Below are 16,781 nucleotides of genomic sequence, written 5' to 3'. Positions count from 1 at the left end.
TTAATTTTTGTCACTTTGGAGTTGTTAACGAACCTTTTGAAACTGTCAAGGTAAAAAGATATATTAATATATAACAGTCTTTTCATATGCCCATATCTATTATATTTAATAAATACACTTAATGAATACGCTTCTTGATAATTGTCTGGTCTACATTATCCATGATATTCAAGGGATTACTGAATGTTGTTTTGGTTTATGCTGGGGTCCCAAAGACAGTTGTACAATTCATATGCTTGAAACTTTTTTCTTTACCTCACATTTTCAGGTTTCTATAGCAGTTGGACTTTTAGGGTTTGCTGGTGTGATGTTGCTTATTATTTTCCTCACGATCAATAAGTACAGAGGAAATTCCAAGTTTGGCCTGAAAGGTAGGTTTCTAGATATTTAGGAAATACAAAAGTCAATTTTATGTGTATATATTATGTGCATGTAAAATTGACGCTGCATCAATACCCTCAGATACGCCAAATAACCCGCAGACACTTGTAGTCGGATGAACCGTATCAATATGAGCATGAGTGCTACAAGCAGGAACTCTCTCATTGTTTCCTTTCTTATTTCACTGTTACCCCACTCAACCGTTTTGAAAAACGTTTGCACATTAGTAGATTTTTTTTGTCAAATCCAGAATCCTCATGATTTCTGTTTTTGATTGTTTGGGTAGATACATTTATACCAATGGCCCTCTAGAGGTCATTCTGTAGGGCACGAGGTGTGCTCAGCCTGTTCCACAGAAAAGAGCAGGAATCGGCCATGCCAATGGGTTGAGGACCCTCTGTGGGCCTGTACAGCTCTTCTGAAGTCTCTATGTTCTGGAGATTGTGCTGGAAGACACATTAAACCTTCTTGCTGCAGCACGTGTGGATGTGCCATCCTAGAGAAGTTGGACAACCTGTGCAACTTTGGGAGTTTTAAGGAATCGCTTCATACTGCCAGTAGATATACGCAAGCCAAAACCAGCACAAGTGGAAAACCAGCTAAAAAAACTGAGAAGGGAGAAACTTGAAATGACCTTCACATGTAAAACCAGTACTGTTTTGAGTGTTTTCAAATCGTGGAAAATGTAATGCCCTTGTTGTTAATTTCAAGAATATCAATACAGCTGAAAGTGATCAACGATACCTTCAGCCGCTTAACCAATCAGAAAGTTATCAGACAGGTTTAATTAATTTTATGCCAGGCCCCATAAAAAAGTGTTTCATTAATTTTGTGAGCAGTGTAACTGAACTATGGACTTTCTTGGTGTGAATATGCTCTTTAAACTAACTACCAAACTAATGGAAAAAAAAGAAAAGAAAAGAAAAAATATCTCTAGCGAAGAGGTACTTTACTCACATATAAGCCGCTTTTGTAGGACAGAAAAATAATGACTGAATCAAGTGTACAGCTTATATGCGCATAAAAACACGATGTGCAAAAAAACTGCAAGTTGACGGCACCGTGACACGATGACGTCACGACAAAATGGTGCCATTGCGTCATGACGCAATGGCGCCGTAATGTCATGATGCAAGCAAATGTGGCTGATACTTTCATTTATTTCAAAATAGAGAAAAGATAAACAGATAAAACGCTAAATAAAATTTATTTTGACGTCTATGAATGAAATTTAAGGAAAAAAAAACATCTTGCATAAATCGCTCGGGGCACAGCCATTTTACCTAGGTCCGACTGGCCAGACGCGAGTAGCCTTGATTTTGGAATAAAACAAAATTCCACTTTGATTTTTTTTCGTTTTATTTCTTGTTCGAAAGTGACAACTATTGGAGTAATTTCTGTAATCAGAAAGCATCAGGTTCTCATCAAGATAGACCTTTTTCATTTTTCAAATTGAACAATTTGATATTTTGCATTTACAAAGACAGGCATATTAACTTCCATATGATATTGACCCTAATAATGTGCTTTTGATTCATACAGTATCTCAGAACTACCACATGATGATTTTTCTTAAGATTTTCCCTTCAAAGTAACACATTTGTACTCCCTATTAAAACCATGAATATGGATGTGAAAATTGGGAATCAGGGGGTGGCTTATATGCGAAACATTGTAAAATTCAAAAGTTTCAAGGCAATTTTCAGGGTGGGGCTTATATGCGCGGGCGGCTTATATGCGAGTAAAAACGGTGGGTTACTGTGACCAACATGAGAAATTGGCTAAAAAAATACGTATACATTTCAACACTTATCGATCCCAGTGTAGAAAAAGAGTAATCTGATAAACAGACAATTTTTCAGTTTTTATGTATAACTTTAAATATGGGCTTTTCCCAATAACACCAATAGTTTTAGTGTGAAATAATTATTGTCATAATTCATTTATTCATTAATTAATCTTCCATACCTCATATCCTCGGAAAGGTTGCGGGGGTTGCTGGAGCCTAACCCAGCTGACTTCGAGCAAAAAGCAGACTACACCGTATATTGGTCGCCAGTCAGCCGTAGGCCACTCAGAGAGACAGACAACCATCCGCACTCACAGTCATACAACCACTGGTGGGAAATGAGTCCACGCTTGCCTGCACCGAAGTCAGGCGAGTGAACCTCTACACCACGAGGCGGCCTATTTTCTTAATGCAAAAGCTCATTTTAATATTTATTCCACCTCTCTTTACATACGAAAGAAAGACCAATCAACAATGAATCCTGATTAAAATATTATTTCTTACTGTTTTACATTCAGCAGCAGAAATAAATGAAGAAGAATCAACAAGTCAACGTCATCATGTGAATCGTGGAATTATCAGACCACTGGATGCAGGACTAAATACAATTGGTTTGAACAAGATTCCTATTATTGAGAATCAACAGTACTTTAGACATGGACACTCAAAGAAACCCAGCACACGTACGTACATTAAAAATACCTACAGTAAATGGGACCATGCATATTTGGTTGTGTGCCCTTTCATGATCACATTGGCATATCCAATGGGCACACATTTCAACCGAACAAACACAAAACTCTAGCAGAAATGTTTAATAATCTGAATGTTTGTGATGTTGTGTCATCAGACCGTCCAAGTTTTACAACAGTTTATCAGAAATGCTTGAATGTTGAAATGAGGGTCAAAGGCTTTTGCCTTGGAGATCACATACACAATGACACCGGTGATGCTCTTGGCAGTAGACTCAATTCCAGTGGGCCTCTATTTGCACTTTAAGTTGTGGGCAGTCGCAGCAACTATGGTGCACGACACATTCGTACATCCGTTAAAGAAAAGGGAGCAGCCATGAGGACGTCTGCCTTCGCTGAAAGACGAGCAGAGTAAATGAAGAATAAAGAAATTGAATTGTTTGAAACCATTGTCAATTCTTAAGGTAACAGTACAAAATTAAAACATCAATATTTAATAAATATTATAGAGTGAAAATCAGATGCATGTTGTCTACCATATACAGTAGGTTCTCAAGTTATGAACACATTTGGTTCCAAACGACCGTTCACAAGTTGATTTGTTCCTAAGTCCTGTCAAGTACCAAATATGTAGGTACGATATGTATTACTGATGTGGAAGGAATGGTACTTTTTTCCGTCCGCCTCAAAATCGATGGTACAGTTCCTGAGACTCCAAATCAAAAGTTATCAAAACCGTGAGTTTTTGTGATTGGGCGTGGCCTCCAAGAGGAGGGTGCTTGGGCCCGTTCAGTACTGCTTGCAGTCCTAGTTATATTTATTATTTGTTTACATATTATAACGAATCAGGCTCTAATGTTGAGGTATTATTTACATGCTGTTCTTTCCACACCGTGTGAGTGACAAGAGAGAAAGAATGAGCGAGAGAGAAAGATAGTGCTGGAGTGCTTCTTCTTAGTCATTTCCGCTTGAAGTTAGTTAAATGAACTAGGCAACAACACCGCTATTGTGAGTTTTTATTTTCGTCATATTTTCACTTTGATTTACAATGTTTTACCAAAAATAACACCCAAACATTGCTTAAATAGGTCAAATTTGTCAGCCTTTCTTTTAAAATTGACCGTCAGTTTTCCTTACTTTTTCCGAAAAGGCATAATCCTGCTTCTGTATATATAATACATTCCTTTTTTGCATACTTTACATATGTTTGCACTGTCACTTTTCACCATCTCATCTCATTTTCTGAACCAATCAGTCTACCATGCATGTTTTTTGGAATGTGGGAGGAAATCAGGGTACCCGGAGGAAACCCATGCAGTCCCAGGGAGAACATGCAAACTCCACACATACGGACACGGCCTGGATTTGAACCCAGGACCCCGGTACTCGGACGTTTCGTCGAAAGACGTTTGGTCCCCGTTTCGTCGAAAGACATTTGGTTGCTGGACGTTTGGTCCCCGGACGTTTGGTCGACCGGACGTTTGGTAGAACGGACGTTTGGTAGAACGGACGTTTGGTAGAACGGACGTTTGGTAGAACGGACGTTTGGTCGCCGGGTTGTTACTGTTGAAACCAGCTCTCAAAATTATAATCATGAGAGAGAGAGAGTGAGTTTAATATCTAAATATCTAATATCAAAATATCAACAGTAAACTCTCTGTCATAATTTGACAGCGAGCAAACCCGGCGACCAAACGTCCGTTCTACCAAACGTCCGTTCGACCAAACGTCCGGTCGACCAAACGTCCGGTCGACCAAACGTCTTTCGACGAAACGTCCAGTCACGCAGGACCCCTGAGATGTGAGGCTGACATGCTAACCACTCGCACCAACGGGCTCCCACTTTTCACCAATTATGCCAAAAAAGAGGAGTTCTCATTTCGTATCGAGTTGGGAAAGGCATAAACAATTGAAGCGCACCAAGATGGCAGCACAATCTTCTGCATTCCAAAGTGGTGGCGAGGCTTCGACCTCGGCGGTCATCTATAATCCTTATGAAGCGTGATTAATGGATGGGTGTCTGTGCGTGCATGTTAAGATTCTCTCATTACGTTTGCCCAAACCGTGCAAGTAGTGAGTTGAATTTTTTATGGTGGCCAGAAACGGCCGCCGGACCCTAAAAGACGAGTGATTGCATTTCTTCACCTTCTCTAAGTGTGTAAACTCAATCTTTTATTTGTTAAACACCCATTTTTCAAAAGATAATTTGTTTTAAAAGCGCAATAATTGTGTTTTGGTTCTAAACAAGCAGGTGGGACCGGCAAAGTTGGGCCCCCCCCTGCTTGTGTATGCTAAAGTGACATTTAAAATGTTGACAAAGTTGGAATGCTCATGCTATGCCTATCAATTATTTTCATATACTCACTGATCTTTGCGTAATGAATGCATGTTATATTTTTTTCTACGATAATGTGTATTTTTTTGCTTTTGTTTATCTCTTTAAGATGTTCAGCATCTAAAACGAAGGGACATAATTTTGAAGAGGGAGCTTGGAGAAGGAGCATTTGGCAAAGTCTTCCTAGCAGAATACTACACTCTGTGCCCCAAAATGAACAAAATGCTTGTCGCTGTAAAGGTGAGAGAGCAAGAGAGAGAGTGAATCATTACTCTTTCATTCATTTCTTATATCACGGGAAAAAAAGGTCATATAAGTCAGTTTTGCTTAACAATGACATTTTGAGATTTAGATTTAAAGTTGCTGATATTGTACATTTGCCTGACTTAGGGACCATGGGCTCGATTCCCACTTAGTAGCACTGTGATTGAGGATACTAGTTATTTCTGTTTAGCCTCTTGCCCGAAACCAGCTGTAATTGGAGACAGCACCCTGGAATTTAGATTTTTATTATTTTGGAGATTTTAAATGTATTTGCCAGCAATAGTGGGAGTAAAATTTCTTTGAGGGGCATGTTCAGATTCCATTTTTGTAGGTACCATATGTATTCATTTTCCGAGGAGATAGAGGATGAGGACCAAAATCCAAGATGTGAGCTGCTATAAGCAGATGATCTAACAAGGAGCAGACAATGACAAAGAGTTTTAATAGACAGAGGTTGATGAAACAATGATGGTAAGGGTGTCAGGAGAGGCACGGATTGGTTGAGAACACAAGAGGGCAGATGACAACAGATGAAGGCCATGGGTGAACACAAGTATAAGCCATATCAATAGGAAAAAAAACAATAACATTTGAAAAACAAACAAATATACCGCAAAGGAACCTAACATACACATTATTTGACTTTTAATATTAGTATACTCTTTAGTTGTTTTCTTTTTTAGACACTAAAGGATCCCACCTTATCAGCTAAAAAGGATTTTCAACGTGAAGCTGACCTGCTGACCAATCTCCAACATGAACATATTGTGAAATTTTATGGAGTATGTTTTGATGGAGATCCACTCATTATGGTATTTGAATATATGAAACATGGAGATTTGAATAAATTTCTCAGGTGAGTATAGTCAGTTCTTGGAAGAATTAACTAATGTGTAACAATGAGCTATTCCAAAATCTCCCTAGAGCCCTTGGACCAGACGCTATGATCCTAGTGGATGGTCAGCAACTGCAGTTTAATGGGAAGTTGGGTCTGTCTGAAATGCTTCACATAGCCAGTCATATTGCAGCAGGAATGATCTACCTTGCATCTCAACACTTTGTTCACCGTGATTTGGCTACCAGAAATTGTCTGGTAGGGAATGCCCTCCAGGTCAAAATTGGAGACTTTGGCATGTCAAGAGACATTTACAGCACTGATTATTATAGGGTAAGAGCAAAATATTTTGTTGATAAAAATCTACTGTATATAATTGAAATGTGTAGACAATACAGTCGTACCTCTACTTAGGAAAATAATTCTTTCCAGAACTTATTTCGTAACTTCGACTTTTTTGTAAGTAGAGCAGTACTTTATATGGACCGTATTTTCACACCTATGGAACGCACTGCATGAAAGGGCGCCGTCTCAGTTGCGGGTGTATATTCAGTGTTTTGCCCATAGATTAGGCACTTTGGCCTAATGGGCGCTAGCATGTTATCCTAGCGTAAATTATGCTAGCATTTGTTATGCAATCATATGTTATGCTAGCATATGTTATGTTAGCGTATGTTATGCTAGCGTATGTTATGCTAGCGTATGTTATGCTAGCATTTGTTATGCTAGCATATGTTATGCTAGCATATGTTATGCTAGCGTATGTTATGCTAGCATATGTTATGCTAGCATATGTTATGCTAGCGTATGTTATGCTAGCGTATGTTATGCTAGCATATGTTATGCTAGCGTATGTTATGCTAGCGTATGTTATGCCAGTGTATGTTATGGTAGTGAGTTTTTTTTAAAGAGAGCATGAGCAAAACAATGTTTGATTGTGCTTTATTGATATAAAAGGGACTCACATTGATAGAAGTTAAAGCAGCTAAACACAAAACCATTAAACTATTCTGTCTGGTATAAAGACTTCAGCCAAGTGGGTGAGTTCGCCCTCCAGCATGTTATGCTCCATCTCACTGTCAGAGTCAGAGTTGTCATCAGGTTATTCTGGGAATTTGAGGCCAGCTTTGGCGAAAGCTCGAACTACAGTTCTGGCCGACACTTGAGCCCAGGCATTCACAATCCATTCACATATTGTCGCGTAACTCGCCCGACGCTGCCTGCCAGTCTTTGTATAACTGTGAGCCTCCCAGAATGATGGCAAATGTGGAGTTCATAGGCCGGACTTGGTGTTTCACTTCAGCCGTGAGATGGGCGCGCATGGAGTCGCAGATCAGTTTTATGGTGACATGTGGAAAAAGCCATCCGGTCCCCTCACATACATCTCAATAAGCCACTCTTTCATTTTGTCCTCGTCCATCCATCCCTTCTGTTGGCTTTGACAATGACACCGGCTGGAATGTTTTCCTTTGGCAACATATTTCTCTTGAAGAGTGAGGCTCATTTGATGTCCACTACGCGCGTGTTCGTCCAATTGTGGAAGGGGTCAATAATGGAGACAGAAATGTGATACAGAACTCGTCAAGTTCAATAAACACAGCGCTGTGTTACTGCCAATGGGTAAAACAATGGCTGATTATCGCATTGACAGTCCTCAGAGGGGGGAAGGCAAACTTTATATAGTCTTTGGAGATGTGGGTGGTTTGCCGCCCTCAGCAGTTTCAATGATGAGGATGGTAAGATGGGCTGAACTGAATTCTGAAGAGCAAGTCCTTTCATAGTACTTCCTTGAACTGAACATTCTATGTCATGTCCTCTTCACTCTTAAAAATCACCTTGGGTGATAGCTTCTGACCGCTCCCATGGCAAGCAAGCACAACCGTGAAAACTGACTTCTCGTGGCCCGTTGTGTATACCGTGCTGGTTCCCTTCTTGTCGACAGTGTGGTTCATTGGAATGTCGAAAGTGAGCAGCACCTCGTCCATATTGGTGATGTGGCTGGGCTGAATAAGCTTGTCGGCAATCTTTTTGGTGCAGTGGGAGCGGAAGGCAGTCATCTTTTTTTTGTAGTCTGCCGAAAGCTGCTGTGTCACCATAGTTTTTGCCCGGAATGTATAGATGGTTCCATGAAGTGAAAGCACCAAGACGGACTCCATGAAAATGTTCAATTTTCAATTCATCGACAAGCTTTGTTGCCCTTAGTCAAATGGTGACTGTAGAGACGCTTCTCCCCGCTGCTCTTTCCTCTTGGATCCAGTGGTTGAGAAACTCTTCCAACATGGGCCACCTCGGTTTACCTCCGTGGAAACGCAGCGTTGTCTTTTTGGGTTCTTTAGCTTATTTTCCAGCTTTGTTTAAGTTGAGGTGCTTCACTGCAGCTCGATTTCCGCGTTCTTCCGCGTAGCGGATATCTGCCAGTCTAAGCGTGTCTCTTTGTAGGTGTCATTTTCATGGTCAAACTGATATTGTTTTGCACAACATATACCTGCATTATTTATAGGTATGTGCTATATTCATTAGATGCCCAATCCCCCCTTTAACGCATCAGCAAAACCTGCACCCAGACAATCAAGCAGTCAGCGTCATACAGCGACATCTACAGAATCTGACAGAATCAGCACCGACTGATTGGGCATCCTGACCACTTTCGGAACATTTTTTAGACTTTTAAGTGCACCCTATAGATGTGAAAATATGGTAAATTCTGTGATTTGTTCCATGCTCCTCAAAAAAACTACCAACTAATCCTTTTAAAAATGATCATAGTGTACCACTTTTGTATGAAATGGACAAAATGAAAGAAAATGATTATTTATTGATTTATTAAAATTAATAACAAGCATGCAAAAACATGTTCTATCCGTGCAGTAGTACAGAACACTAAGGAGCAAGCTAACATAACCACACAAACACACATCTAAACAACGTCAAATTATGAATCCAAAACAACTTTGCATTAAATAGAACTCAAAAGTACTAACAGTCTCTTCATCTCATCATTCAGAAAAGAGAGGCCATGGCAAGGAGTCTTCGCTTTTAATGCTTCCTTCTGCTTCCATTGCATAATAATTCTAGTAGGTGGGTTACAGAGGGCCATATTGCCTTGCAATATCAGTCAACCGCACGCCACGTTCCTATCTTCCGTTTTTTTGGTGAATAACAGCCGCTTATTCATTTCATTCGCACCAATAATTTTAAATAAAGAACTATGTGGTGACAAATGGCGGTCAAAAGAGAGTGGTTGTGGGAGGCTTCAAGTGGAAGAAAAGCAGGACAATTTCAAAATAAAATAACAGATACAGACATTTACATTTTGGGGGAGTTCGTAACTTGGATAATGTTTTATATGTTTAGACGCTCATTTGCATAGCAAAGGGTTTCATAACCTGAAAATTTCGGACATAGGGACATTCATAAGTCGAGGTACGACTGTACATCTTCACTATGGCCTCATAAAAAATACCGGGTGAAAGACTCAAATTTAAAATATATATATTAAAAAAAATTAAATTGGATACTCTAAATTGCCCCTAGGTATAGGTGTGAGAGTGCATGGTTGTCCGTCTCCTTGTGCCTTGCGATCGGCTGGCCACCGATTCAGGGTGTCCCCCGCCTCTGGCCCGGAGTAAGCTGGGATAGGCTCCAGCACCCCCCGCAACCCTAATGAGGATAAAGCTGTTCAGAAAATTAGATAAGATGAGATGAACTTGGGCTGTCTTGTTATTGTCTCGTGTGATGCAGTTCAAAGAAGCACTGCTATGGTTGATTCAGTGAGATATTTTAACCAAATTACACATTGTAAGCTGGGTACGTCATGCAATCTAAAAACTGTGCATTGTTGTGTAGGTCGGAGGTCACACAATGCTGCCAATACGCTGGATGCCTCCAGAAAGCATCATGTACAGGAAATTTACCACAGAAACGGATGTTTGGAGCTTTGGAGTTGTTCTATGGGAAATTTTCACTAATGGCAAACAACCCTGGTTCCAACTGGCCAATAATGAGGTGTCTTTAAAATTATATCTGCAGTATTTGACAACATTGTTGTAATTTTCTGGTTACCAGTACAAGGTGAAGTTGCCATTAGTCCAATGTCCATTGATATTTTTTTCAACATTTATGTGTTTATGCTATAAATGAGCAAAAACATCCAGCTGTGCACTTTTAACCCTGTATATATCCTTGTCAGGAACGTGGGGTGCTGTATTCAATTTAGATGACCTCAGACGAAAGACAGACAACATATTAAATTGGTTGCCAGTCAGTTGTAAGACACACACACAGAAACAGGCAACCATTTACACTTAGAATCACACTACCACGAGTGTAAATTCCCCACCACCTACACCTCAGTCAAGTATGCGTGCCACTATATAATCAGTGACTTGATAAAAAAAACTTAGGAATTGCTTTTATTTGGAAAATAATGATGTCTAAGGAACATTCCCCTGTGTTAGTGGTGCTAGCTCATCAGATGCCACGGCCGTTATGGGCACATATTGTTTTCTGATAATCCTATAAGTAGTACATCCAAAATTTTAGATGAACCTTGCCACACACAAACAACAACACACCATTACGTGCACTTCTGCAAACTAGGATAACACATGCTTTGGAACTCCCTATAAAGTGTTTTTATCAATTTCTGGTGACTCATGTGCAGAAACAAACTATGCTGAGATGAAACCTAAAATTGGGCATCATTGCCATCTTTGAGAAGTTTTTCATCATTCCAGTTTGAACCCAACGTGGATTTGTGTGGGGCTATGTCCAGTTATTTTTTTCCACAGTACAATTTAATCCTTACTGCCCAATAGAGAAAGACTCATACCTGTCAACCTCTGCCGATAACTGCCCTTATAAATGATTATGATTCCCCTTACAAACACCCAAAAAACCTTACAAACACCCTACGACTCGTACGGTGTTTGTAAGGTTTTTTGGGGGTTTGTAAGGGGAATCATAATCATTTATAAGGGCAGTTATCGGCAGAGGTTGACAGGTATGGAAAGTGCATAATCATCGAGGAACCAACACGTCCCCTGTAACCCCTGGTTGATCCAGGGATGGGTACAGGTTCCAGTGTCACTGGAAGTTCAATTAAAACTTTTGTCTTGTGTGGTGATTGACCACAGAGAGGAGCTTGTGAATTGTTTGATTTCTACGATCCAGGATGTCTCGGAGTCATTAGTGAATAAGGTATGCATGTCATCCACTCCAAAGGGGCAAAATGGCAGGCCCAAGGCTAGAGAGGTGGGTGGATGTGCCTGTCAACCAATCACAGGTCCGCCACCAGATGGGTCAAGCAACACCAGGTGTGGCTCATCACCATCACTGACCTACTTAAGCTACCCAGAGCTTGACCACGTCGGTGGGTCGTCTTAATCAGTTTACTGTTACTACCTTCTGCTGTTACCTCTTGTTCTTCTTGCCTGATCTCCGACCATTCTTGCCCTAAGACCACGTCTATGCCCACGCAACTTGTACCTTCACTTTGGATCCTTCTACAGACCTAACGGCTTTCGACCCCCACACCATGTTCACTGACTTGCCTACGCTGTTGTCCTCGTACCTTCACCCTGCCCTGGTACATTTACAATAAACAGAAACCACAACGATCAAAGTTGTACATATGCCTGCTTCGGGGTCTTCCACCCATGATCATAACAGCACGATCCAGCCAAACATCAACCCCACAGGCTCAGACCGGACACCCCTACATCATCCAACGCCACTCATGGACCAGCACAGCCAGGTGACTCATTTTCTCTTAACCAAGGTATCAAGTATCTCACAGATGGTACTATCATGGTAGGCACAACTCACACCATTGCGTCATGCTCAACAGGCACAGTCATGCCCACTTGTACCCACTCCCGCGGTAGCCCTGGCATAGCCGTACCGTGAACTAATGGCGCCGCCTCCTGCCTGACGGCGACTTTGGCACATGCCAGGCCTTCCTGGTACAATGCAGCCTCGTCTTTGAACAACAAAGCCTCGTATAGCACAGACGGAGCAACGATAGCTTACCTCATCGGCTGCCTTCCCAGTGAGGCCCTGTTGGGAGGTAGTGCAAATGGCAGAGGGGGTGAGTTACATGCTCCTCTTATGCGTGCTTCACGGAGGAGATGCGTAAGGTGTTTGATCACCCAATGTTCAGCAGTTACTGCAGTTGTAGAGGCCACCTCATACAGATGTGCTCGGTTGACCCAGTAAGAGCAAAGACTCAGCAAACCAAGAGGAACGTTCTGGTGATCCTTGCTACAGGTCAGTCCTCCCATCCTCTTCTGCTGCCAGCCGCGGTACCCGGACATTTCGTCGACGGACACTTCGTCGACGGACACTTAGTCGACGGACACTTCGTCCCCGGACGTTTCATCGGACGGACGCTTCGTCGCCGGACAGTTCATCGACCGGACGCTTCGTCGCCGGACAGTTCATCGACCGGACACTTCGTCGACCGGACAATTCGTCGCCGGTTCGGTTTTTTTTCCCCACGACAACACACTCGTAAACGGAACAAACACATTTAAATGAACTTGGATTAATATATACAGACACACTCAAACATACGTTTAATGTAACTTTACACAAGACTGAATTCTAATTTTGTTTTAATCTTTTTTTTACCTCCGTTCTGGTCAGGTTAGTTGTTTGCCACGCCTCCACCCTCACGTTCACTATCGATGGGCTGTTAGCTGTTGTACTACGTATTCCCTTCAAAATATTCTCAAAATGATGGACACAAATGTCCTCACAATAGGATAACCCACGACCACTTGCCAACAAGAAATAGTCTTGTAGTACATATATTAGTGATCGCTCCGCTGCTCGTGGGGACATCGGGGGCATCGACTCGCAACTCCCTCGTTGTAATGGCTCTGGTCGCAGCCGCTTTGAACGGCGCCTATGAGAGAGAGTTGCGACCGGAAATATTGCGGGGAGGCAATTGCGGGCCGGTGCCGCTGGTTGTTATGAGCAGCGAACGTGAAGAAATATAATACTCCTCATATTAGATAATAATACAGGAAATGCAACAGCTGAGCTTACCCACATATTGATTGTGGGTAATGAAGTTTTATTCTGAGAAGAGTGCCATTGCCTATCGGCGTTGTGTACACGAGTATACTTCATTACCCAGAAAGCCCTCTTTTTCCCGCGCATGCGCGTTGTGCGTTTCCTGGTCGCAACTCGTCTGAAGAAATCATTCGGTGCTCGTAGATATTGTTATACACGAAAGAGATGCAAAAAAGACAGTGCCATGGCAACCTGGCTTGGTCGCATCACGAAATTTTGATCGGATCTTGGGCGAATTATTCGATCAAAATTTTCGTCGTAAGACGAGAATATTGTATGACGAGCGGTCGTATGACGAGGTATGACTGTATTATAGAAGACATAAAGAAGACAAAGGAAATTCACAAATTCTTTATTAAAGAAAATAAAACAGCAAAAACTCGCTTGACAACACAAACACATTCACATTTGGGCGTGGGCGTACTAAATGGGCTCGTCTCTAAACACACTACGGACGAAACTTGGTTCCTACGTTGAGCGCTCCATTTTTAAAATAAAAGGCAAGAAATAAAATTATTTTATTAAAAAAAATATTAAAAAGAAAACAAAGGAAATTCGGTTCCTCAGGGTGACTGAGTGACTCCACTAAATTACTATTAACTGTTTGGTTTTTAATCGCGAATTGATGTGGCTACGATTCTGACTGGATGCTGATATTTGTTATGAAGTATGCCAAAAATACTGCATCTCTGACTTTGATATAGACGCACACGTTCGATTTTAAATCAAGCAATCTATTGTCCTTTCAAAGAGCAAATCCTATTGACCCTATTAATAGGAGCGAATGGGCCTCTTCTTAAGATGGCCAACAAGCGACGACGTCTAGCTCCGTTGCCTACGTTTTGCTACCAACCCCCCTTGTTCCCGTCTCTGGAGGCAGTTATGGCTGTCCCGTGGGTCCAGGCACCAAATATGCCTGTATCTAGGACCAAACCCACACTGTGTTACAATGTTCCTCCATGTGAAACCAGAGACAGGCCGCCGCACACCTGCACAGTCCTATGTCTTCGGCTAGAAGGTCTGGTTGTCCTCCCAAGATTCCCCCTTGGGACCGAATTCAGGAAGCTATCCCCCCGCTTCGTTGGTCCCTATGAGATCCAACGTATGTTGAACTCGTGTGCCGTGCGCCACTTGCATCAAACGTTCAGCAGCCCTCCGCATCCATCCCACCTACCACGTATCACAAGTCAAGCCGGTTGGGACAAGAAACCCCCCACCCCTTGTTAAGTCCCCACTGCCTCCGCTGACCATTGACGGGACCTTCAAGGTGGAGCGGCTTCTGGACATCTGTCGCCGGGGCCGGTCTACAGTACCTTGTCGACTGGGAGGGGTAAGATCTCGAGGAGCGCAGTTTTATCCCGGCTCGCCAGACCCTTATTCGGGATTTCTGCCGGGCCCACCCGGAAGCCCTACGTCACTTGCCAGGTGGCCCGGGAAGAGGGGGGAGATGGGATACTGTCAGGCCCAGGGTTAGACAGATGGGTGGATGTGCCACGATCAAAGATGTACATGTTCCTGTTTCGGTGGCATCCGCCCACTATCATAACACAAAGTATCTGGCCATCTGATATTGGTTATAGGTGCTAGAGTCACCAGTTTCACAACACTGTATTGTTGTCTCCCAGGAGGGATCTTTACCTTCATCTCTAAAAAGCTCCTTGTTACTCGGCATGGGACTTGTGATAGTCTGCCTTTAAGCCAGTGGCAAGAATGGAGACTAAGCGAGTATTTCAAAATTTCGTATGGTGGTCTATACCATTACCTCAGAAAAGTGTGTTGGTGAGCTGCATGCATTGTCTATAAGTCTACCCTCTATTAGGTGGCACCCTTATGGTACTTGTGCCCACACATTGCTGACATTTCTAATGTGTTTTTGTTATTAAGCATTTTCAACTACTATGTTTTGCTTGGCTTTACTCTAATTTGAGGGAAGAGACAGGCTGCAGCTTTTGTGTCCAGTGAAAATCCTGAAGTTTTACATTCAGTCCACTGCAAACATTTGCGCCGAAATGACCAAATTGTGTAAGGGAAGGATTTGCCCTTTTTATCAGGTGTCTTACACAATCAAATGCCAACAAATGTGCATTGACACTCTACCAGGAGTGTTGCTACATTCCTAGAAGGATATGCCACTGAAGGACAAAAGAATCTGCAGCATGAAGGTCACCATTCCCTACCCACTGGGTAGTTTTTGGCTCTTCAAACACTTCCCTGTTTGTCGTTGTAGTGTAGCGTAGTGGTCATTCAATCCTGTCAAGCACTGCCATCTGCCAGTCAGTAGGTTTGAAATAGTTATTTACGGATGAAACTCCCGTAAATTTAGGATGACTTCCAGAACATCAATAAACATATTTATATTCACGCGAAAAGATTCTGTAGGAACTGAAAATCACATGACACTGGAAATTCTACCTGTACAGGGGTCACAATGGACTTTTTTTGATATGCATACTCAAACATGGGCAAATATATCATTAATTGCCTTCGTCCCTGTTTCATAATGGTCTGGATTCACAAAACCACAGTTACATTACAACATTTGTCATAAGTGTTGATTGTCAGAAAAATAACAAAAACAGTCATTTTTATTTATTTTTATTTTATCTTACTTTATCTAACCTTTTTGTAAATCCAGTGGGTTTGTTTTCTAAGTGTATCGTTTCTGTGACAAAATGTTTAAATTGCTCTATGAGCAGTAGTCGAGTAAAAATATATTTTAATGAAATACAATTTAAAAAAAAATAATAATAATTTTGTGTCTATAACATAATCTTTGTTATCTTTCTTCTAGGTGATTGAGTGTATAACTCAGGGCAGAGTGCTTGAGCGCCCGCGGCTCTGTCCCAAAGCAGTCTATGATGTAATGCTTGGTTGCTGGCAGAGAGAACCACAACAGCGCCTTAACATGAAGGACATTCAAAATACCCTGTTATCATTGATGAAAGCCACACCAGTTTATTTGGACATAATAGGTTAGGAAAAAAAGGTCCCTGGTTTTGACTCCCATATTACAAGGCATTTAACTTAAATTACTTAAACTAACTTACTAAGTTAACTTACATTTAACTACAGACTGTAAGTTCTTAAATATATTTGTATATATATATATATATATATATATATATATATATATATATATATATATATATATATATATATATATATATATATATTTATATATATATATATATATATATATATATATATATATATATATTTATATATATATATATATATATATATATATATACGTATATATCTTTTAATAGTGCTGTTTTACCACTCACGTACATCAATTTCAAAATATGATCATCTTTATCCATGTAATAATATGTTATCAAACTGTATTCCCATAGAAACCACAGTTTTTTGTGTCATATGCTATTGACTAACCCTCTACAATTATAA

At 41.1% G+C, this 16,781-nt stretch overlaps 1 protein-coding gene across 9 annotated transcripts in view; it reads left to right on the top strand.

Moving 5' to 3' along the window:
- The window catches only part of LOC144071656 (NT-3 growth factor receptor-like), a 66,370-nt gene extending 49,909 nt beyond the window's left edge, over window positions 1-16,461 (top strand). For 6 of the 9 annotated variants that reach the window (XM_077596932.1, XM_077596931.1, XM_077596939.1 and 3 more), the window contains 7 exons: window positions 269-371; window positions 2,689-2,853; window positions 5,307-5,437; window positions 6,145-6,317; window positions 6,386-6,629; window positions 10,143-10,301; window positions 16,165-16,461. In XM_077596932.1, coding sequence (XP_077453058.1) covers window positions 269-371; window positions 2,689-2,853; window positions 5,307-5,437; window positions 6,145-6,317; window positions 6,386-6,629; window positions 10,143-10,301; window positions 16,165-16,350 — 1,161 coding nt within the window. In that variant the 3' untranslated portion in view covers window positions 16,351-16,461. The remainder of the gene's footprint in view (window positions 1-268; window positions 372-2,688; window positions 2,854-5,306; window positions 5,438-6,144; window positions 6,318-6,385; window positions 6,630-10,142; window positions 10,302-16,164) is intronic. The other 3 variants (XM_077596934.1, XM_077596935.1, XM_077596936.1) reach the window with 3 other exon arrangements.
- Window positions 16,462-16,781: the final 320 nt, after the last annotated feature.

The sequence above is a fragment of the Stigmatopora argus genome, chromosome 3 (assembly GCF_051989625.1).
Source record: "Stigmatopora argus isolate UIUO_Sarg chromosome 3, RoL_Sarg_1.0, whole genome shotgun sequence".
NCBI classification, from domain to species: Eukaryota; Metazoa; Chordata; class Actinopteri; order Syngnathiformes; family Syngnathidae; genus Stigmatopora; species Stigmatopora argus.
Note: the sequence above shows the minus strand (reverse complement) of the source record. Positions and strands in the feature narration are given on the sequence as shown.